The sequence below is a fragment of the Eurypyga helias genome, unplaced genomic scaffold (genome assembly GCF_000690775.1).
Source record: "Eurypyga helias isolate BGI_N326 unplaced genomic scaffold, ASM69077v1 scaffold28225, whole genome shotgun sequence".
NCBI classification, from domain to species: Eukaryota; Metazoa; Chordata; class Aves; order Eurypygiformes; family Eurypygidae; genus Eurypyga; species Eurypyga helias.
In genome coordinates, this window is record NW_010252480.1 from 9,557 (window position 1) to 33,570 (window position 24,014).

General features: G+C 47.3%; 1 protein-coding gene across 1 annotated transcript in view; it reads left to right on the forward strand.

The window, feature by feature from the left end:
* The window catches only part of SLC22A23 (solute carrier family 22, member 23), a 25,639-nt gene extending 7,483 nt beyond the window's left edge, over nucleotides 1–18,156 (forward strand). Inside the window, exons 2-6 of the mRNA XM_010152411.1 lie at nucleotides 3,258–3,360; nucleotides 7,403–7,635; nucleotides 9,954–9,986; nucleotides 11,846–11,969; nucleotides 17,179–18,156. Of these exons, the coding sequence (XP_010150713.1) occupies nucleotides 3,258–3,360; nucleotides 7,403–7,635; nucleotides 9,954–9,986; nucleotides 11,846–11,969; nucleotides 17,179–17,536 (851 nt within the window). The 3' untranslated portion in view covers nucleotides 17,537–18,156. The remainder of the gene's footprint in view (nucleotides 1–3,257; nucleotides 3,361–7,402; nucleotides 7,636–9,953; nucleotides 9,987–11,845; nucleotides 11,970–17,178) is intronic.
* Nucleotides 18,157–24,014: the final 5,858 nt, after the last annotated feature.

Sequence of the window (24,014 nt, forward strand, 5' to 3'; positions counted from 1 at the left end):
AAGCCTAGAGTGTGTGTGGGCTCCAGAGTCTGGGAAAACTCATAAAGGGCCCCTGGGTAAATGGATACAAATATTTTTTTTTTTTATTTTCCACACTCGCCCTTCTGGTAAATCAGTCAGAACTGAAACATTTAATGCATGCAAATTCCTGCGGAACTGGTGACTTTCATGCAAAATCAAAGAATAAGCCGGGAGTAGGGGGAGTTTTCCTGGTGTTATTCCAGTAACTGACAGAGCAATAGTTTGCTTCCGTAGGGTTTTAATCAGCATTGGCTCGACTTCCCTTTTAAGGTCTTAACGTTGACCTATGAAGTCCAGTCAGCCTAACAGCTGTCCCTCTCCTGACACCCATCACAGTCACTCGGACCAGGTCCCTTCATGCAATCAAGCTAACTCCAAAATCACTCTAATGCCATTTAAATGAGAGCCAGTTCTGGAGGTGATGACTTTTTTGCAAGTTACATGGCTTATTTGTTGCTATCTAAGTGATATTGTGATTATTGTAAATAATTGATTTTTCAGTAGGGTTTTAGGTTGGGTTTTGGTGTTTGTTGGTTTTGGGGGGTTTTTTTTGGTTGTTGTTTTTTGGGGGTTTTTTTTGAGAACATCTGACTGGTATAAATAGAAGTAAAAGACTGAGAAAGTCATCAGAAAGATAGATGGTGTTGGAAACCTGGGGAGTGTCTGTCATTCATCTGAAGAAGGTGACTTCGATGTGTTAAAACTCCAAATCTTAGGGGGATGGAGAAGTAAATAGCTGGAAGAGCCAGAAGGCGTTCAGTAAAAACTCAGGTGCTGTTTTCTTTCTTTAGTATAAAGTTTGAGTCCAGATTCCCTTCCTTTGCCTTCCTCCTCCTTCCTTTGCCTTCCTCCTCCTTCCTTTGCCTTCCTCCTTTCATTTTTTTAAATTTCTTCAAGCCTTGTAATGCAGCTGCTAGGCTGCAGGCTATCCGTTGCTTGAGGGTAGAACAGGAGTTCAGTGGAAAACAGAGAGGAATTAGTTCAGAAGGACTGATTTATAAGAAAAGTTAAAGGGGGGTCTGAGTACACGAGAAGGATGCGTGCCAATAAATTAAGAACATACGGATTGTAGCAACCCCTAATGTATGAACAAAGCAGGGCTGGAGGGCAAATTAATGTTTGGCACTGAAGAGAAGTGTAACCAATTTAAGTCTTGCTCTCTTAATTCTATTTAGTTGTGGCTCAATAAGGCACATATTGACAATAAAATCTACTTTCTCTTCCACGAGAAAAAAGTGGAAATTACTGAGGGAGGAGAAAGATGTTTTACTTCAAGAGGCCAGACCTGGTCATTCTTAGACAGTTTGAGAGTGAACCCGTAAGCCCATGTGAAATCTATGTGATGTGTGTTGTACGGGTAGTGATTTTCATTGTTGCCCTTCGGCTGGACTAGTAACCAGTCATCAACAGCTTTTCAAGACCTTGTGCTGTTTCTAGTGCTTCCTTTGACTTTTTTGCTCTAGTAGGTTTGGCTTGGGCTCAATTACAGGCTTTATGTTTTGTCCAACTGCTTCAGTTGTTCTGAATTATTTTATTCCCACTTACTCCTTTCCAGAATCTTGCTACAAAAATCATTTTGACCTTGTTCCTTGAGATTAGATACCACCTCTTCTTTTATTGCTTATTTTTTTTAATATAGCCCTGATCCATTGCTGAACCTGCTGAGCGCTCCTGTAGTACAAACATTAATTTGACCAATTTCCTCTTTTGCTCCACTTCTGGTTTCATGCTTTTGTGAGCTTCATGCTGCGTAGATTCTGAGGAGGAATGGATGTTACCAGGTACTATGGAAAGCAGTACAGCAATATTCTGCTTACGTACAATCATTATTGTAAAATACCCTTTGTTGCTTTCCTCAGAAGCGTTCCCTGTAGTCAGCCTAGGCAGAAGACAAGGAGTGACCTGCGAGCTGTAAATAGCTCAACTATTTACATATAAATAGTGTATCTTTGATGTATTATTTTTATGACACAGTGTTCGAATTACAGCAGACAAACATGTCTTCTGTTTTGTTTGTAAATTAGCATGATTCATCTCGTTTCTTCTCCAGGGCTTGCTTTTATTTTTCCCTGTCTTGCATCTCTTAAAGACATTACTATTCAGTGGAGCAAGGCGGAGGTCGGGGCAGGCCAACACAGCCGACTGAGGACACCCGGGCTAATTGCGTATGCATGAAGGGGACGGATGCGCGATCCAGAACAGGGCCACGCTGTCGCCTTTTAACAGTCAGCCTCGAAAGCAGCAGTGAAAGTCTTTGCCCTAAAAACCAGTCCTAGTCTGTACTCTTGGAGTGCATCAGTTTTGTGATGCTCCTTTATAAGTACAGCTGCTTCCGTTTGTGCCCTTGCAGCCATCTCACCGATCCTGTAGCTTGGAAACAGTAGGGTTTTTGACATCTTAGCTTGGTGTTCAAACTCCGAGCTGATGGTATTTGGGAAGTAAGCAGCACCCTTCATTTTTGCCCCATGCCAACAAGAATATCAGATGAAATATTTGCTGGGCCTGTGTGTTATTCTAACATAGCAAGGAAAAGTTAGTTTGCAGTGGCCCAGTGCTTGAAAGGCATGATGAGGCTTTAGTTCTGGAACGCAAAAACATCACAGCTGATGATGCCTAAGGCTTTCCTTTAAGGAAATGTCTTTTGTTTAAAACATCCGCCAGGACAGTTTTAAATATTTGAAACGTGGTGGGGAGGGAAGAGGACGAGCTGACGTAGTGTCCTAGCTACTTCTTCCTAAAACCTGGATTTGAACAAACCTCAAGAGATTCCCACGAAAAATGAGTTAGAGCTCCAGTCCTTTCCATGGCTTTTCAGGTGTGCACAGCAGAATGGCAGCAGGTCTAGTAACTGCACGAGCACAGTCCCACCTGTGTGTGGGGGGATAAAAATTAACAGAATCCTGAAGTTCTTCAGGAAATTTTATATCATGCTTGCTGGGATCAAGGTCCGTGCAGCCCCTGTTTTACATACATGTTTAAACTAGGAGAAGGTTTGGGGTGTGAAGGAGTTCTTGGGCAGTTCTTCAGCCCCAAGAAGGTATGGGGAAGCCTGGAAGGAAAGGAGGAACCTGAGGTGGACTTCAGGCAGGTTGTTCAGCATTTTCACAGCTCCTGTTAGTGTAATCACTAGTGTCCTGCTCTCCAGAACATCCCTCAGAATACCTGTAGTTCACAGGCGAAGCTTCTCCTTCTCATTCTTCCCAGTGAAATAATGATTTTGATTTGGTTTGTTTCAGAGCTGGAAAAGGAGATCGCCAGGAGACCAAAGAAAGTCTGCATCGTTAAAGTGGTGGGAACAAGGAACCTGTGGAAAAATATCGTAGTATTGTGTGTGAACTCGTAAGTTGAATCTCTTTTCCGTTTGAATAGTTGTGTGGTTGGTGAACTGGAAGCAGTAATGGGAAATGATGGGGGAGCTCCTCTGTTTCCCAGTGTGGGACCCTTCACGTGTCTCTGATAAGTGATCTTGGAAAAACACCAGCTGTTGCAGGGAATTATTTTTTATGGCAAGCGTGGAGGAACACAGTGGCTGTTTCAGGGAGCAGAACCACCTGTCTTCTCAAATGTCTTGCTGCAAGCACATTGCTGTCACAGAATCGCAGCGCGGTAGGGGTTGGAAGGGACCTTGGGAGATCACCTAGTCCAACCCCCCTGCCAGAGCAGGTTCACCTACAGCAGGTTGAACAGGAACATGTCCAGGTGGGTTTTTAATATCTGCAGAGAAGGAGACTCTGCCACTTCTCTGGGCAGCCTGTTCCAGGGCTCTGACACCCTCAGAGTAAAGAAGTTTTTCCTTATGGTCAGATGGAATTTCCTGCATTCCAGTTTGTGCCCGTTACCCCTTGTCTTGTTGCTGGGCACCACCAGTGGTCTCGCACAGCCACGTGCTGGTACATGCTCATGCATGCAGACATCTGCTGCTGGCATCCTGGGTGGGATTTTTGAGATCATTGATGCCACAGGAGCGCAAGTTCCAGTTGTTTACATATGTTATAGCTATGTGGCAGAGGAAGATGTTGCTTGCCAGTAAATATAAGCCTGCTCCCATTTTTGTCCCGTGCCAACAAGAATATCAGATGCAACAGCTGTCCTCAATAGGTCTTCAGAAGTAGATTACAAATTGTTTTAGCGGTCCCAAGTCATGCACAGGGCACACAGGGAGAATGTGCTGTCTCGCACAGAGCAATGCGATGCCTGCTTCCTAAGGCTGCGGCTCGGGAATGCTTACATGGACAAAACCAGACATCTGCCTGAGGCTTTTGCAGGTTACAAGCTCTGAGACCTTCTCTCCAAATCTGAGCACCTTCTGAAGAGGAAATAGATGGGCTGGAAATTTAGACTCCAACCAAAGCCAGCTTCTAGGGGTGGGGGGTGTCAAGGGTGGATTTTCTAATTCTTTAGTCTTATAAAATGCCCATTTTAATTCCTTTTGTATTTTTTTCAAGTGGAAGGTGGGGAGAAGACTGGAAATCCCCCACCCTCTGCTCTGTTTAGAAATACATAGCTTTCCTTGTGGCTTTTTCGTCATCACTTCAGAGCCCTACTCTGCAGCCTTCACTGCTGTTAACAGGCACATGGACCAGTCGTAACCCAGAGAGGACAGTCCCTGTGCTGGGCTAACGCAGAAGTACATGGACTTCAGGGTTCTGTCTCCAGTGCTATCAGTTGCAGAACCAACTCAGGTTTTATGATGTTGTGTCTCTCCCACCTACCAGTGGGTGGCTCTTCTGAAACAGCGTTTCCCTCTTAGGCTGAGCTGGTAGATTTAATAGTCAGTGTTAACTGTATTTGTGAAAAACCCTTTTCCGTGGGGAATTCATCGCTCCTGCCTCACCCTTTTCAGTTATGCATGTTTGGAAATTCCCTAAACCAGAACTAGGCAGCCCAAATAATAACTTCTGGCAATAGCACATCGAGGCTGTTTGCTGTCCAAGTAGAGCATGAAGCAGGTATGTGTGTGAGGAAATAGCTTTCATTTTTGTTCTTATGAGTGGAAAAAAAACTATTTAATTTTAGGATCATAGAATCTTTCAGGTTGGAAAATACCTTTGAGGTCATCAAGTCCAACCGTTAGCCTAACACTCCTAATACCACCTCTAAACCATGTCCCAAAGTGCCTCATCCACAGTCTCTTAAATACTTCCAGGGATGGTGACTCCACCAGCTCCCTGGGGAGCCCATTCCAATGCATGTCAACCCTTCCAGTGAAGAAATCTTTCCTAATACCCAATGTAAACCTCCCCTGGTGCAACTTGAGGCCATTTCCATTCATCCTACCACTTGTCACTGGGGAGAAGTTCCCTCAGCCGCTCCTCACAGCACTTGTGCTCCAGACCCTTCCCCAACTCCGTTACCCTTCTCTGGACACGCTCCAGCACCTCAGTGTCCTTCTTGTAGTGAGGGGCCCAGAACTGACCCCAGGATTTGAGGTGTGGCCTCCCCAGTGCCCAGTACAGGGGGACAACACCTGCCATCATCCTGCTGGCCACGCTATTCCTGATGCAGGCCAGGATGCCATTGGCCTTCTTGGCCACCTGGGCACACTGCCACTGTTGACACACCCCCAGGTCCTTTTCTGCTGGGCAGCTTTCCAGCCACTCGTCCCCAAGCCTGTAGCGTTTCAGGGGATGGTTGTGACCCAAGCGCAGGACCTGGCACTTGGCCTTGTCGCACCTCAGGCCATGGCCCATCAATCCAGCCTGTCCAGATCCCTTTGAAGTACCTTTCTATCCTCAGGCAGATCAACACTCCCGCCCAACTTGATGTCGTCTGCAAACTTACTGAGGGTGCACTTGATCCCCTTGTCCAGGGATTTTAATTCTGTTAGTCCTGTTAGGCAGAGCTGTGCTAAACTTTTGTTGATTGGAACACGGAAAAGGAATCTTTTGCAGGGAATTATGAGACATCAAGGGGAAATAAATGTATTTAGTTTCAAAAGCAACTCTTCTGGGCTAGCTACCAAGTTAAGATAATAGAGGAGTTCCTGGTAAAGCATGGTCGGGAAGCAAAGTGCAAATGATACTTTAATTTAGTTTATAGGTCATGGCCCAGATAATAACTTCAGCAAGTGTGTTTGCATGCACAGAAGAGAGAGAAAAGATACACACTGGTTAACTCTGCCCTTTTATTAAATACTGTTTTGCTGAGTAATATGTCACTTACGGGAGTAGTCAGTTATAATCTAGATATCCAAAGCAAATGACATTCTTCTATATCAGCAAGTGCTTGTGCTAGGTTTTTATCAGGGGGAAGTTGTTTGGTATTGGGGGTGTAATTCTGAACTCTAACATCCATTCACAAGATTGCGAGAGAAATTCCCCAGGCCCTGGGCTGTCATGCACTCAGCAACTGTGTATTCCCCCAGCTGTTCCCATGCTTACATTCTATCCAGTTTACACTGACAGAGCTTCAAATTCCTGACATTCAGGAGGATAGAGGTGTGTATCAGTGTAATGTAACTGCCATTCATTTTTTGGAGACCTGGATCTGTGCCTGCCACTCTGTCAGGCACAATTAATTTGTGGCATGAGGTTTGTGCGGTCTAAATGCTAGGGGCAGGAGGCCCTTCCCTGCAGTGGTATTTGTGCTCTGATGGGGGCATTTGGGAGCATTGACCTCCTGTAGCAGCTCTGCTGCAGTTTTGCACCAGGTCAGGGGTGATGCTGGGGCTTCTCACATGACTTCTGTGCTTCCAGCCTTCTGCTCTCCCTTTCTTTTTTTTCCTTTTCCTTTTCCCTTTCCTTTTCCCTTTCCTTTCCCCTTTCCTCTCCCTGAAAGAAAAGTGAAATGGAGTGGCAAGTTGTTGATTGCTGACATCACAAAGACACTTTTAAAGAAGGGGAGATGCATGGCTATGAAGGGGGCTGTAAATGTGTAGATTGAATAAGGGCCTATTTGTAATAAGCCTAATTGTAATAATCATAGCAGCATGGCGTGTGACTTCAAATGCTCATTTCCAAGGACTTTTCAGCTGTAACAGGCTAACTTGGGAACTGAGATGCGATCTTTAGTACAGCCAAATGCCGTGGGCAGGTGGGTCTTCCTGGAAGAAGAAGTATTCCTGGTATCGCGCCGTGTTTTGCTGTCCAAGCACAGAGGCTGCTTCGTCGCAGCAGCGGTGGCTCTGCGGCTGCCAGCTGATGCACCGGGAACAGGGGGATGCCCTTCTTGAGATACGGAAGTTCTGAAATATGTTGGGAAAGCCCGTTTCTTTTGATCATTGCTTACTTTTACAGTAGCACCTAGAAGGCTGAGTTGAGCCTTTGTGCACCAGGCGGTGTGTTCCTGCAGGAGAAGAAATTCTTCCTGCGTTAACGTGTTGCTACATTGAATTGCGTTGCGGTGTGTGGCTGCCTTCTCCACAGTGATCCCCTCTACCTAGGCTGACGGGTTACGGCATACACCACTGCTTCGCGAAAAGCATGATGGGGCACGAAGCGAAGATGGCGATTACCCACAACTTCTATGCGGACTACTACACCATGGCCGGGATTGCGCTGGCATCCTGCCTGGCCATGTGCCCGGTCGTTGGGTTTCTGGGGAGGAGAGGAGGACTCCTGCTTTTCATGATCCTTACAGCTCTAGCATCGCTTCTGCAGCTCGGCCTTCTCAACTGTGAGTTGGAGAGGAGTATTTTCAGGACCACCCGATTTGACATGCAAATAAGGGACCAGGAAATATTAGCATTTCCTTTGCCTTTCTCAGATCTGTCATACCGTACACCTGCTCAGTTTAAGAAGCTGAATTCATTTGAAGGATTCCCCGAACACTCGTTGTCTTAGGTTCATTAACAAAAGGCATTGTGTTCTGGATGAGTCCCTGTGGAGAAGCTCATTGATCATTGGGGCTGCTTTTAGGGCTGTCGCTTGAAAAGAAACAAACAAAAAACACTTTTAATTTTATTTCAGTCAAATATCCCCTGGGGAAAGACCTGGATAGAGGTTGGGGAAGGGAAAACTTTCCCACTTGAATCTGCTTCTTGAATGGCCTCTAAAAAAGCAAAAGTAAAGAAATAGGTGTATGTCCTCTGCCTGCTCTGAGCACCTTGCTGCATGTGAGTAGTGTACAGGCAGCATGGAAATACGCAGCTGAGAGACCCTACTTTGAACGTGGTGTGTACGTGTAGTCCATGTAAACTTACACACACGATTTCGTGAGGTGACACAGCTTCTCAAATGGGTTCTTCCTGCCAAAAGCAAGAGTGCTCTGCCTCCTTCTTCGCAGGCAGTGACCTTTCTCTGGCCATTTTGAGCTGCTTCAGCTATTAAAACTGCTACAGAAATATACCCTTCCCTTTTTTAAATTTTATTTCCTTGTCTTAATTTTCTGTTGGTTGAGGAAGTTGAACGTGATGGATGACAGAGGTGTTGAAGCAGCAGGAAGGTGGGATGTGCTTTGCCATTCTCACAGTGGCCAGCCACTAGACCCCTGTCCCATGAAACCTCAGCCCAAGGCATGGGGAAGAAGGTTGAGATGTGCTTTGGACAAACTGGCTGGGAGACAGACACCAGAACACTGGTTGTTGCTGGTTTTCATTTCTAAGTTTAGAAATAATTAAGGGCTTTAATGAGAAAGATTTTTTTTTTTTGCGTTGAGAATGGAAAGATTGCACGTTCCCGCATGCTGAAGGCAGCCCCGAGCCAGCAAACGTTATCCATATTTACAGACCGTGCTTCCTGAAAGCAATACTAAGTTAACCTTTAGGGAACGTGCTATTTCTGGGAGTGTAGGAGGGAAACAGGGAACCTCTTTCATGACATGGAAGAAACTCAAAAATTGCATGTGTTTGCTCCCAGCTTGGCACAGGTTCCCTTTATGTTCCCTTTGAGCACACGTTTACCGTGTCCAGCTGTGCCAGGTGGGAGTAGGAGAAGCTCCCCAGCCCCATTTCACCCCCAGCCCGTTGATGGATGTGACCATTGACATGCAGATGCACACCCTGTGTGCCTGCAGTCTCCCAGAACTCTGCCCTCGCCCCTTTCTTGGTGAGGAGGGAAAGGCAGCCTTGAACTTTGGAGCAGCTCCTGTACCCCCTGCTCTAGACCATGTTCCACTTCTTCCTCAGAAGAGCTGGACAGTGTTTGGAGGGAAGCGGTGACCCTGCTGATTATGAAATCTGGTATAGCCTCCTGCGCATGTCAGTTTAGCATAATTTGGGTGTAATTAGCGGATAAAATCAGAAGTTGCAGTGGAGGGTGAGGGAGGGAGAGGGATGTTCTCCATCAGCCACAAACTCACAGCAGACCTCAAGGTCCTTCATGTCCAGCCCTTCCTCCAGACCCCAGGCTGCTGCCTGGGATGTCACAGGAGCCTGGTGGGAGATCACCAGCGGAGCTGTGCCCAGCTCGTGCCACTGCCCTTCCCCTTGCTGCCCTTTGCAGTCAGGGTGCGTGGCAGCTGGTGGCTAGTGTGACACTTGGACTACCAGCTCAGGGTTTTGGCGAGGAAGAGGTCTCCCACCAGTGCTCTCTAACTGCAGTTCTGCTGGCCATCCCCTCGGGGCTGCGACAGGAGGGCAGTTTCTCTTCTTCCCTTAACAACAAAGAGGCCTTTGTGTTAATCCCAGTGGTAATTCTGGGGCTCTTACAAATGCTTTACTGCTTGGTTTGGTTTGTTATGCTGTCTCATTAGCATGCTGTCCTCCAGCTGAAAGGAGCCTGGAATTGGCATGTCCTATCCGGTGGCTGTGAGACGTGCCAGTTATAGCATGGGAAAGGAGAATTGTATGGGGGACTTGAGGGGCTTGTAGGATTTGCCTGTGGCTTGTTATTTTTGTTTTGGGGGAGGAGGAGGGGGTGGTGTTAGTATTTATAAACTGCATATGTAACAAAGCTATGTTCTTGTTTTATCTCCCTTTCTCTCTTATTTTTATCTTCTTCTCTCTTATTTTTATCTCTTACTTTTTATCTTAACTTCTGGGGTCTTGGATCCAGTGATTGGCAAATACAGTCAACTTCCAGACTCAGGTATGGTCTACTGGGAGTGGGTGAATCCAAAAGGCTGGGGCTGAGGGGTGCAGAGGGAAAGCCCACTTCTATGCAGAGCCTTGGGACCCTGCTCGTAGGCAGGTGGGCTCGTTTATACACAGACTCTGAGTGTAGCATCCCCTCCACATGGTCTGACTTGCCTCTGCGTGTCAAGAGAGGGTGCAGGGATCCCCCAAGGTTTATTTTAGATACAGGGCAATGGTTTCTCAGAAAGTTTCCTTCTCAGAAGCAACATTCCTAGTTCATTTTTTTTCCAGAAGGATCTGAGCTGCCAAAGGCCCTTCTGATAAGGGGACTTAGGCACCTTTGAAAATACTTCCCTGGGCACCTTATCCCACCCAGCCTGAAGTACTGTAGTAGCAATGCAGTGACAGGCTGCAGGGATAAAAAACTACCCTTCTGTATTTGATGTAACCGACCTGTCCTTACCCAGCTTTTCCAGGGTCTGTTCTGCTGAGCAGCCATGACTTCCTACGGGGTCAGCACTGCAGCCTCACCCGCTATGCGAAAGGTGCTGGGAGCCCTGAGACCCTTAGTTTGCAAGGTGCCATGCTCACGTCCCCATCTGCCCAGCGGTATTTCATAGAATCATAGAATGGTTTGGGTTGGAAGGGACCTTAAAGACCATCTAGTTCCAACCCCCCTGCCATGGGCAGGGACACCTTCCACTAGACCAGGCTGCTCAAAGCCTCAAGAGTGGCACTTGCCCTCTCCCGCAGACATGGGGTGCGTTCCAGAAAGGGCTTAGCCCTGAGCAGTCTGTAGCACATTTCAGAAGTTGTAAACTAAGAACTCTCAAGTACCTTTTGCTCTCCTGAGAGCTGATACATCCAACAAGAACAAAAGCAGGTATTAGTTTTTGTTGGATCCAACCCAAAGAGTGCGTCTGCTTGGGACTGCATGCTTAGGAGAAGCCCTTTCTCCATGCAGATCCTGAGATTTGGCTGGATGAAGGTGTGGGGTGTTGGCTGCAAAGCTCCAATCCTTTCCCCAGTGTTTTTGTCAGCCACGATGTGTTCCCCTCATACGGCGCAATGGTCTCCAAGCAATGTGGCCTCCTCACCAGCCAGGGAAGACCACGTGAACTTGTACAACCCTGGATCAGATATCCCACCCCTGCCCGCAAAAGGTGGTGAGCAGGGATGAAGCAAGGGATATTAACATTGTGGCCAGGAGACAGTTTCCTTTAGCTTTGTTCAGGTTTTCTGGGGTTTCTCCCTGCACTTGATACACACTCTTTGCCCTCGGAAGCTTTGCTACCATTCAGCCCTGAAATGACTGAGCCAACAGCTTTGCTGGCTGTGGTGACTTAGGGGAGCACTTCGGCGTCCTTGGCATCGGCTGTCCTCACCCAGAGTTTGCAGGCTGATGATGTGCCAGGGTTTAGCACGGAGATGGGAGCGCTGTTATTTCTTTCACCTCTTGTCCTGCGAGCCTCCCCAGTGCCTAAGCCACCAAGCAGGTGTTGGGCAACTTGATGAACACTGCCTGCCTCCGCTTGTCTGTCAAACCTGGGAAGGAAGTGGCTGGTGCCTAAAAGACTGCCCAGAGATGTGGGGTTTTTTCTTGGGTTTTACCCTTTTGTGGTGGCTGGGCGTAAATAATTCAGAGATCGCTGCCATTTTCGGCATGACATTATGTTGTTTTTTTTTTTCACGTCTGTTTGTGTCTTGGGTGCTTGGGGAACGCGTTTTATAAATACCAGTTTTAAATTGGTACTACAAAAAATGACTCAAATTCTTGTCTAGGGGGAATGAGTAACATAAACCTGTTGTCTTGTTTTCTTCCTTGGAAGTTGGACCTCATTCTCAGTTTTATGAACGCGCGTGTCTCGGCAGGTATGAGTGACAGCGTCAAAGACAAATTCTCTACCGCGTTTTCCATTGTGGGTATGTTTTCTTCGCATGCTGTTGGAAGCCTCAGCGTGTTCTTCTGTGCCGAAATCACACCCACAGTAATCAGGTGAGATGTTGGAGCCCCCTCCCCCTTCCAAGGATGGGGATGAAATTACCCACATTTAATTCGTAACTGGCTGTGTGACTTAATACCTTGTATGGGTGGGGACATCCCCCATAATCGGAGACCTCGAAGCAATTTTTGGGCCGCTCTTCAATGTCACTGCAGTCAGTCTGCCTGAGCAAACGCCTGCCTGTAGACAGAGGCTTCGTTTCCCATGGCTCCACCTTGTGTCCTGTCGCGGTGGTGATCGGCAGGACAAGCGTCGCAAGCGTTGCGCTTGTTCGCAGTGCGGTAGGGTTTTAACCTCTCGGTCGTGCAGATGCACCATGTTTTTGCTAAAATGAAAGAGGGGAGATTTAGATTGGACTTCAGGAAGAAAATCTTCCCGGAGAGGGTGGTGAGGCACTGGAACAGGTTGCCCAGAGACGCTGTGGATGCCCCATCCCTGGAAGTGTTCAAGGCCAGGCTGGATGAGGCTTTGAGCAACCGGGTCTAGTGTAAGGTGTCCCTGCCCATGGCAGGGGGGTTGGAACTGGATGGTCTTTAAGGTCCCTTCCAACCCAAGCCAGGCTGCGATTCACTTACTGTGTTGGACTTGGGCAAGCCGTGACCATGTGAGTCTACGGCTTGATACTGAAAGAGAAGTTCCACAAATGTGCAGAAGAGGGCATGGCATAGGTGCAGGCAATCCCTGCCTCTGTAGGGCAGGATAATCAGGCCAGCTATAAAGATGCTACAGGGTGTTAAATGCTTTTGGTGCATATAGGTGCTCTCGAGAGTCTGCAGTCATGCCTCTCCTACAGCAACACCAATGAGAGAGGTCTGCATTTATTGCAGACAAAGTCATCTTTATCTTTGCCCTCAGATCTGCCTTAGCAGAGGTGCAAAGGGTTTTTTCTAAAGAGAAGCGGTTTCATCCTGAGCAGTAGCAGAATCGGGCAGATGATCTTCACTGGAGAGCTTCCCGTAAAATGCCTCTGGGCGGTCAGGATTTTGTGCTATTTTATGTATTCGCTGTTACCTGTCACAGCACAAACGTCCTGCATCCTGGATTATGCTTTCAGCAATGCCACAGTGATTCAGGAGTCCACCCTGGCTCCCTTGAATTTCCCAGGAATGTAGGTCATATGGGTGGGAGGGAGAGAGGATGAAAGGAAGAGGATTCTTTTTTTTATATGCCTTTTCAGTAACTTTGCAAACTGTCAGTTGAGTAGCCAGAGTGTCCTTGATCCGTGGCCTTTTCTTCCAAGCTCTCTGACTTCGTGAATGTATTTTACAGATAACGTTATTTCCACAGGGAAAGGCAGTGTGAGTAGTGACGAGATTATACAGCAGCCAAAACACTAACAGCTATTTACTTATGTGCTTGTCAGTCAGTTTGGTGTTTCCATGCCTCTTTAATTTTCTCCTTGTGTTTGTTTGAAAGACGTATAGATAGGGAATTGGCCACATCAACCAGAAGAGAATCTGCCGAGTAGGGTCAGATGCACAGCGTGAACTTAGCAAGTTTTTTTTCCTTAAATCACTTATGTAGCTACAGGGTCGGGGACAAAATCCTGTCTGGGAGATGAGCTTCTGCTTCCCCTGACTTGGGTGACACCAGATGAGTGGCAATAGGTGGATATGCCTCAGGGACCCCATCTATTAATAGGGATGGTGACATGGCAGCTCTTTGCAGTCCTGCCACGGTGAAGTTCTTGGTAAGATCTGCTCAGGGCTGTAATTAGGATGTGGTGCTGAGGTTGGTGCATAAACATCTGTCAGGCAGAGGTGTGGTTAAGCTACCTCATATCTTGCTTTTGAGTGGGATGTGGCTGCTCCCTCATAACCTGTTCCCCAAAAGGTCATCCTCAGACGACCTTCAGTGTTTCACACCATCTTAATATGTTTTTGGTTGGATCTTGAGGGACCTTAAGGAAAAGACAGGCAGAGAGAGCACTGAGGCTGTCTCTGGGGTTTCCTTGATCAAATCCTTTACCTGTAGTCCCCAGTCCCTGAGGGGAGGAGAACAGCAGTGCTGTTACTGGGATAGCAGTGGCATGATGGTCGATCGGCAGCGCCTGTCCTGCTCTACTGTTGTGGCATTGAAATGAACAGCTACGGCACTGTAGGACGAAAACAGCCATCCTCACGCCAAGAGGTGCCGTCAGCTCCAGAGACGCAAAGGTCCCACACTGTCATGCCACACAGAGTGGTCCTTCATACCATTGCACTGCACCCCACTCTCCTGGTGATAGGCAGGAGGGCTTCACCACAAGCTCCTGTTCCTTGTATCGGTGTTTCCACACTGAGCTCCTTCCAGACACTGAATTTAAGCACAGATAATCCATCTTTAATAATCTCGATGGGAACACCACTGTGGGTTGCACGGCTACCAAGTAGGAAAAGGCTGAGGAAACTGTGGTGTGCCCTCTCCCCGTCCTCTGCATGTTCAGTCACTAACAAGTGGCAAAGCAATCAGGTTTTCTCTCTCTCTGTCCTGCTTTTGCCCCCACCCAGCCAAAGAAGTGAAGAATGGGCAGTGGTGGCTGAATCAGAACCTTTACCCATCAACAGCTGTCTCCAGCCAGATTTCCAGTGGGGTACAGTGCTGTTTACTGGGATCTGAACCAGGCCTGGTTTTTCAGAGGTGGTGCCTTGCCCCATGAGGCCAAGGGCATCCAGGTTTTTGCTGTGATCTGAAAAGACACTGCAGTAGAGAGCGAGGAAATTCTCTGCCGTGACCAGGGAGGTCCTGTCAGAGGACAACATTTCGAACCAAGGTCCCTTTGCGATTTGCCCGCTTCAGGACTGTAAGCCTCCCGCAAGCCATCCTGAACAAAAATCTTCTAGGATGCGTACCAAAATGTATTTTCAAGCCACCTTCTGCCAGGTTTTGGTGTTGCTGGACAAAGTAACGCCTGCTCTAATTACTGACGTCATATGGAAAAGCATCTTTTTTTCCCCTCCAGACCTGAAGCCGCTTGACCCATACGGACAGAGCCGTCTTTGTTGTTGCCTTTTCCTGTTTCCTTTCAGCTTGCTTGATGTCCTTCTCCAGCAGCTTTTAAAACTCACCTCAGGTCCCTCTCGGTGGTTGAGATACAATTTAGGCGTCGCGAACACTGATGTAAATGAAACGACCTTTTGTTGCTCCGGAGCCAATTTTGGGTGGGATTTGCCATGCGTTCGGGGCTGGTTGTGTCGATTGCTCATGTGAGTGTGTTAATGAAATTGCAGGGGGGCCAGTTGCACAATGGCCTCATTCAGCTGGGTTTCTAAATTGCCATCGGAAAGCTGGCAAGTTGTTAATTAGTGCTTTTGCAGTATTTGGGGAAATCACTGATGTCCGTGAAAGGTGGTCTGCTGATCAGGAGAATTAGAGGGTCCGTCCGTGAATTTTTGATCCCAAGAGTATTTTTGGAAACCTGTGCTTGCTGCCTTTTAGCTGTCAAGCAAGCAGCCGTGGATTTTGGAAAGCATGGGTGAAGATTAACGCTGTGGTTGGCTGCGTGAATTTGGCATTTGTAGGTTTATAGTGCTGAGATTTCTAGTACACTCAAGTCAATGAAACTTTTGTTTTTTCCCCCAAGCAGTTGATGTAAAGCAATTCATTTGCCTTCTGCAGTTGTCTTCTGTAAGGTCCAGTTATCATTAATAATTACAACTCTGCCACTGGGCCAGGAACCAAAGCGTCTGAGCCCGTCTGATCACCGGAGGGTTTGGGAAGAGATCGCATCTCCCAGAGGAGCTGCAGGAAGTGTGCTTGTGCTGGGTTCAGCCAGGAAAGGGTTAAATCTCTTTACGAGCTCGGGGGGACAGTGGGGAGCAGGGTGCCAGTGCTAGAGCTCTCCCTCTACAGACAGCGGGGTCTCTGGAAAATCAAGGACAAGCTGCCACTCTCAGGGATGTTGCTAAAATGAGTCACTGGAGGGTGACTCTCCGCTGGGCAGAGACCTCGGTTGTGCCGCAGCAGGAGGAAGGAATGGTGTGCCCCTGGGAAACACCTGTGGTGCTGCTTCTGTAAGGGGTCACCCCGTGGGGACAGGCCCCAAGAGCGTGAGGCATGCCTCAAAACAAGGTGGTCGAGTGGTCAGAGGTGTGCCCAGAATGTCTGCTCCGGGACCTGGAGAGACACTGATAAGCCAGACAAGGAATTGCAAGAGAGGCTGCTTGCATAGCCGAGCATCAGGAAGGAGCCCTTAATGTGACTCCCCCCAGGCTTGTGACTGGGGGGGATGAGGACATTTTCACACTTCTTTTTTTTCTTTTTCAAGCTTTAATGTGTTTTCACTTTTTTGGGGAGTGTGTGCACGTATGATCTCAATACACGAGCACACTGCATTTCGTAAGTAAGCATTTGTGCCATAAAGAACGTTTTATAAAGTTACCTATTTACAGTTTAAGCATTTCACCAATGTTAACCCTTTCGTAACCCCTTTCCATGATACAAGAAGAGCAAGAGATCATGAAGTGAGGGACATACCTCAGCTTTTACAGTGAGTTGGGAGGAGGTCTCAGAAATCACTCCGAAACTCCTGTTCTTCTGTTCTGACCACCAGCTACTTTGCCTTCTTTTTTTCCTTCTGAAAATTACACACATTATTACGACGTCATTGTGTGAAGAGGTTCCAGCCCAAACACGTTTTTATGGAGGTTATATTCCAGCACTGAGTGTTCGGTATAACGGATCAAGGCAGTGGCCTGTAAAGTCTGATCTCCTGCCTCCGCTGCTGATCGCTCCCAGGCGCTTCAGAGGCAGAGAGGGTTGACTCCCGCACATGCTGCTGCGTGGTGTGTCCTGTGTACCCTGGAGAAGGCTGGCACGCTAAAGCAAAATCTGGTTTTCCTTCATCAAATACGGGATACTTGGAAATGGGAATACGTTAGAGGGCGGTCTGCGCGCTCGCATGATAAAGTTCCTCTGCTCCTTATGTGGGGGCAGTTATATGGGGGTGAAAAGATACTTAATTAGTGCTTTTGGGGGCAGTTAAATGGGAGTTATTTCCCCACGCTGAGGCAAATAGGCAGCAATGAGCCACAAGAGCAAAGCAACTCCCGCTGGAGTAACTGTCCGGCAGGAAAGCTGTGAGTAAACCAGGCTTGCTTCAGAGATTTTCGGATGCCAGGGTGCGTGCCAGACAGGAGGTTCGTCTGGGGGAGCCGTCAGGGCTGTGGGGTCCCTACCCCAGTGCGGATGTGGCCAGGCCCTCACCTCTTGCTGTCTTTGCAGGGGAGGCGGGCTGGGGCTGGTCCTGGCCAGCGCGGGCTTCGGCCGCCTGACCGCCCCCATCATGGAGCTCCACAACCAGAAAGGCTACTTCCTCCACCACGTCATCTTCGCCTGCTGCACGCTCATCTGCATCATCTGCATCCTGCTGCTGCCGGAGAGCAAGAACCAGAACCTGCCCGAGAACATCCCAGACGGGGAACATTACACCCGGCAGCCCCTCCTGCCGCACAAGAAGGGGGAGCAGCCCCTGCTCCTGACAAACTCTGAACTCAAGGATTACTCCGGCCTCCACGACTCAGCAGCTGTGAGCGACGGGATCTCTGAGAACACCACTGCCAATGGGATGAAGTCGATGTAACCGGGTGGATTTCTTTTTTTCCTTCTTCTTTTGGTTGGGTTTTTTGTTTTGGTTTGGTTTTTTTCCCCCCTTCTACTCTTTCTTTTTTATTTTATTTGATGCTGTTGTGCAGGAGGAGCAGCACTTTGGGCAAAGGTGTTTTGCACAGGTTTTACAAACAAGTGATGGAGCAGACGCAGACTTGGGAGAATTCAACTCTGCTGCTAAAGCAACTTTTGGCATCTTCAACTGTTGTGCAGATTGCTCTTGAAAAAATTACAGGGGAAAAGACTCATCTGAGAAAAGACCTGGCTGGAGGTAGCCCTTCAGAACTTTTTTTTTTCCTGCCATTAAATTTGTATATTTATTTTGATTTATTCTCAAGAAGCACTTTATTTCCTTTTCCTTTCATAGATCACAAAAGTGAAGCCATCTTATAATAAGAGGTGCAGCCATTCCAAGAAAGAAACCGTGGAGGGTGGGTCGGGTGGGAAAGGGGCATGTTCTGTTTTCTTTTTGTGTTTCTTTAAAGGAAAGAGGGATCCACTGCGAAGTTGAAATGACTGAAATTGAGACTTGTGCAACGTTCTTCTGCCTGTCTAGAAAGTCCAAGCGCCCAGGTTGCCTGCTGTGTTTGTATACACCAAAAACCTGTTGTGACTCAAACTCTGACTGCATTTTAGGCAGCTTATGTTTGGTTTTGTGGCCCGTGTGCACTTAAAAGTTACTTTCTAAATTAGTACTTTTTTATTTTTTCACTGAATGCAGTGAAGAAAATCCTACCCAAACAAGCTGATTTTTCAATGAGATCAGCTTTCTGCGTTTTAAGAGCCCGTCAATCCGTTAGACAGTTCCCACTGGTGGTTAATAGTAATATAGAGGATGTAAATGATTTGACCAATGACGCAAATATTAGTTTTGCCAAGAATGGCTTTAAATTGCCAGGAGGACTAGAAGTGACTGCTCCAGGAGAAACACATAGACTAACAGGAGAAAAAAAAAAAATAAATAAGGAGCACAGGCTACAGTCTGTATTTTTATTCCAAAAGGCAGCATAGCTGGGATTCCCACTCCTGGGAAATGAGCGTCCTGGCATTGTCTGACCTGTTTTTAGAACCAAGGTTTGGGTTTTCAGTTTAAGTGGACAAAATGCTTAACTGACTATTGGAAAGGAATGAATTGATAGCTTGTGAATAATGACTTACTGTTTGCTGATAGCCTGTGAATAACAACTTGCTGTTGGCTGTCTTGGGGCTTTTAGAGATGTTTGCTGGTTCTGACCCAAGAATATACAGTAAACTCACCCAGATTTCCCCCCTCGCCCAACTGCTGTCGTAGGATTTTCATTCAGGAAAAAAATAAGCTTACTGAAATTGGATCAATCCTACTCTAGGCTAAACAAGGTGAGCATCCAGTTTGTCTCCTACTGTGCAGATGGCACTTTGATAGTGGCCACTTGACTACTCCAGCCCCCAAACCATTTCCTTTGGCCACCGGCTTTTGGTTCTCACTGTGCAAATATCATGAGGATCTAGTTCAATGCAAGGACTTTGTTTACAAGGGGCTTTCTTGCATCGTAGTTAACCTCCCTCCTCTCCCTCCCTCTCCTCCTTTCTCACTCAGGCCATCCATTTGTGATCGCGGTAGTGCAGCCGCTCCAACCAACAGAGCAGCAGGATGTCGATGTTGTATTGAGTGTCCACTTGATTGCCACTTTGTTTGATGTGCATCTTGCGTTCGTACGCAGGGAAAGCGCTCGTTTGCACTTTCCTCCTCTACCTTCCCTCCCCCTTCCTCCTCTGCTGTATATATTGTCGATTAACTACTGTTCCTAACAATTTCCATCCTCCATTAGGCTGCCGATGTCCTTACGCCAGCCCCGAAAAATCAGAGACGCGTGCTCCCTGGTGGGCGATGCGGCAAGTCGCGCAGCCGCAGAGGCTGACGAGCACAAGGGGGGGGACAGGTAGACCTGCAGAAGCGACAGAGATTGTTGTGTTCACAGTAACAATGTTGTCCTAAAGCTGCTAATTTTTGTACAGAGGATGTGGACATTTGGGTTCTTCTTGAGCCTGGTAAGAAACACTGGACCAGTTGATGGTAGTTTTGCCCAAAGTTACGCTACTGGGGTGGGTTTTTCTTTTCGCCTTTGCTAGACTCGCTATGACAGCGAGCGCCCGATCTTCCATACACTCAAGTTTTATTGCCTAGCTCGAGCGCGGCCGCTTCCCTCTTTTCATTCCGCGCTGAGACTTCTGCAGTTTGTATTTCACCAAGGGAAAAAACCCCAGGCCTTCCCCATTCACGCAGTATTCACGTGCCAAATCTGCGCGATACCTTCTGCCTTCGATAAGAGATGCTTGTTGCGAGCCACACACGTTGAAGGCGAGGGGGAAAGTTGGGTTCACAACAAAAAAAAATAATGAAGGAGCAAAATACATCTTAAGGGAAGAGAAAAAAGGCCTGAAAGCGGAGCAGGGGCGAGTGCAGAGGCAGAGAGCGGTTGCCCGACGTCTGTCGTGCCGTGGAGACAGCGGCTCCCTCGTTTGCGGCCTCTGTGCGCGTGCGCTCAAGCCACGGCACGGCTCTTGTAGACCATCTGCAAGCCTATTAAACCGGCTGCTTCCAGCACTGCCAGCGGTCCTGCTGTGCTCCTCGCTGTTGTCCGCAGCGCTTTATCGTTTCCGATTCTGGTGGTTGCTCTCCGATGACGGGCCCAGGGAAGAGAATGCTTGTTTAAACATATCAACGTTTATATCATAAACAAACTCAGTGACAGGAACAAGCAGCAATTTATTGTTTTTTATTTCTTAGGAAATTGACCTGATTTGCTGTTTTGGGGTTTTTTTGCCTGTAACCAGGTAGTCGGTACTGATCTTCTGCCGCACGAGGAGCCCCAGCTTCTCGCGTTGCTCTGGCCCTCTGCCTCTGTCATAACAATAAACCACAATCTCATTTCCTGCCTTGGCAGCTCCAGTTTTGCTCCTTTTCCCGCAATTCTGGGATTTATTTTTCTTCCCCGCACACGCACACGGAGTTGGAAAGCTTTTTGCTGAGCGTGTCTGGTGTGGAGGTGTCAGGTACCAGGTGACGCAGCAGGGCAGAAGGGAAAGGTGCAGATGCTTACCCTGGTCCTGCGGCGGGACGGGGCTGTCAGACCGTCACACCGTCGGCTCCTCCGCAGCGTCACCGGGAAAGGCTTTCCTCCGGCAGCTCTTTCTGGCTGCCACAGCATGTCCTTTTTCTATGAACCTTCAGTAACCTCTAAGCCCATCAGTGGATTTTTCTTTGGTTTTACCATTTAAGGGCTTTCTTCCATCTTCGTAATTTTAAAGAAAAATGTGAAAGTGACATTATGCTTGATCTTGGGGGGTGGGGGTCCCCTTTTAAGGTTTCAGTACTGCTTTTGTTGCCAGAGGCGCTGCAAACGGACACTGACACAATCGCCTGTTTGCGAGTGGTTTGTGGCCACTCAGAAAGGGGGTTGCGTGATTCGCTCTTTTGTTTCATTGAGCAGGATTTTTTTTTGTTTGTTTTCTGATGGAAGTATTTTACTTAACTGTTGCCACTTCCTGGAGCCACACACTAAAGGTCACCAAATTGGAAGCAGAAGTGCCATTAACTGAACTCTGTGAATGTCAAGCCGAGTTGCGCCTGTAGCTGGCACATAAGACAACGCTATTAAGTGGGGGGATGATCTCGCCCACAGTAACTCTTCTTTTTTTCTTTCTTTCTAAGAAAAATAAAATGACAAACCTCATTTTAAATGTATTGTGTAAAACGTTTCGGGAAAGGAGTATGGTGTGTTACGTCTAGTGGGTGAGACCTCCCTCCCCATTTCAGTTTCCGATGAAGTTTTAAAGAATCGTGTTACTGTACGTTTTGATCATGAGTAGTCTGGTGGTGCTTCCTCATAGCACAAGCTTAAACCAAGTACTGAAAACAGTCTTACAAGCTAAATGTCTGCATGATGTTACATCTGTTGTACCTACTGAAAAGAACTTTGTATGTAAATGTACAGAATAAAATGACGTTGTCCCATCAGTTTGCTCTCCGTGGTCTGGCTCCCTCGCTGCGTCCGCGCTGAAACAGCCCGGCAGCAGCTAACGTTGATGCCTCAGCAAACACCCCTGCCCTCCTCGACAAACAGAAGGAGCTGATGTTACATCAGGCTAATTAAATCAGCACATTGATTCGCAACTGATTATGCCTTTTATTCAGTCACAGAAGAAGAGTTGACTCTGTTTCCTAGGTTGTGTAAATTAAAGAAGAAGATACCCTCCAACAACTGCTTTTTGCGATCCCAAACTGCGGCCAAGGACCTGCAGCTTCTTCACCTGCAGTTCCCACCAGGTAAGGAAGGGCCCTCTGCACCCACAGGCAACCTGCAACGCCGAAGTTGCAGCGTGTTCAAAACCCCTTGGGACAAGAGACTTATCAAGGGTTGCTCCTTCTACATCAGCGACCCCCTCGGTTACAGATTTTAAGTCGTGGCACCGCAGCAAGCCGAGTCCATCGGTTTTCTATAGGGGGCGAGGAGAGCTGTCTAGCCGCAGCACTAGTGGTTTTTGTTGGTGTCGGAAGCTTACGTCCAAATCAGGGTCTGCTTGCAATTCCAAAGGAAATAACCCCGACTCTCTCACCAGGTTGCTACGCTCAGTGTTCCTCCCAACAGCTGTGAATCGCCGCTGGTGAGCCGTAGCACAGCTCGTATCGATGGCTGCCAACGGGCACCGTGCCGTGGGCTCTACGGTTGGTTGAGGGGGGTTTTGTATGCTTAACTTTTAGCTGTTCTTGAACAAAATAGCATGTGGATCTGCCTCTGAAAGGATATCCACCCTACCTAAAAGCAAACTTAGAGACGCAGCAGCAGGATTATTTGCAGTGGTGGTAGTGACCACTCTTGATTTTTGTAACTACTGCTCTATTGACACACAGGGCTTCCTGTAGCAGCCTAACGGGTTTATCTGTTGCTCCAAAATTCAAGTTATGCTTTTTCCTTATATATATCCCTCAGGGATGTACAGAAAACCCTCTGTGAAACTCTTCCAGTGTTCTCCGCGCCCAAGAGATGGAAGGAAATCCAGTGTCGAGCACTAGTACAATAACCGACGGGAAATAAAAAAAGATAGAGCAAGGTAACCCTCATTTTATGTTAAAGCTTTTCAATACTAAAAACATGGTTTGGGGTTTTTTTATCGGAACACTACAGGCTGCTGTACTATGTTCAGTACTAGTACAGAGTAGATGAATTGTACAGGTAGAATTTGGAACCAATTTCCCAGCAGATCCCCATAGCACATGCCAGCCACTCACCGCACGGGCTTTTTACGGTCACGTTCTCAGGTTGTGGTGTGTTTTCGACTCTACCTGCCTTCCCTGCTTTTGAAGGAAAAAAAAAAAAATCCAGGTCCAACCATATTTAGGTCCATCTATATTTAGTAACAACTGCAAATTCAATCAAAACGATACAAACCAAATAAACCAACTTAATGTCAGTGTGAAAACTGCAATCAGTTTTTCTAAAACAAAAACTCGGGTTATTTTACAATGATGCGAAGTCAGAACTTCTCTGGAAAAGCCATCATTTCTTCTTTGATCCTGTTTTCTATGAGCAAGGTGAAATTGCTGTCTGTGTTTTGAAGATTGTAGCTGACAAATATCTGTTTTTTGGTCTTGCTGGCTAAAACACAAAACAGAGTGGTCAGCCCTCGTTTGCTCTCGCATACAAGTGACGATGGTATTCAGGCAAGGCGTATAAAAAGCCATACCATGACAACATTCTCCACTCCTTCCGTGCTGGGCACAGGTATAGAGGAACTGCAGAAGACATACCTGAGCGTCGGCACATTGGGCAAAACTACGCACGTCGTTGAAATGGGCAATGTAAGCCTGGTCACCAGTTTTCAGCCTGACGCAAAAAACCGTTAGTCACTGGAAAGCCTCCCAGTGCTTTTAGGGGATTTTGGATGCTTCTTAAATACAGTACAGTTTGAGTGAAAGCACAGACAATTCTGGACTGTTAGCACTGACACCTAGCTTATGAGTCGGTGAGTCTACGCTACGAAAAACACTCATGGAGGGCAAGTGCACAAAAAACTGATTAGGCCCCAATTAACAAAGTTCTGGTTTATTATGAACCTCTAAAAAGGCCCCCAAAAGCCTGCACCACTCTTAGATAAGCCTGCCTTCGACCGTTTTGTTTCCTTTAACCTTTATTTATCCGGTGTCCACGAACACTCCGGGAGGCTGAAGCCGGGGATGACTATGATGAAGCCAAGCGCAAGTTCCAGGCTACTGTAATGATAAATACCTGGAGAGAGGTGCTTATAAAATTAAGAGGACAGAGCTAATTAACAGTGACAAAAATAATGTCCACTGGGGCAGGAAGATTTAATTATCAGAGCAGAACAGATAACAGCGAGAAGTGTTTCGTAACGAGAGTGGAATCCTACTCGGATTTTTTCCACAGTAATACAGCAAATGCGACACACTCTTT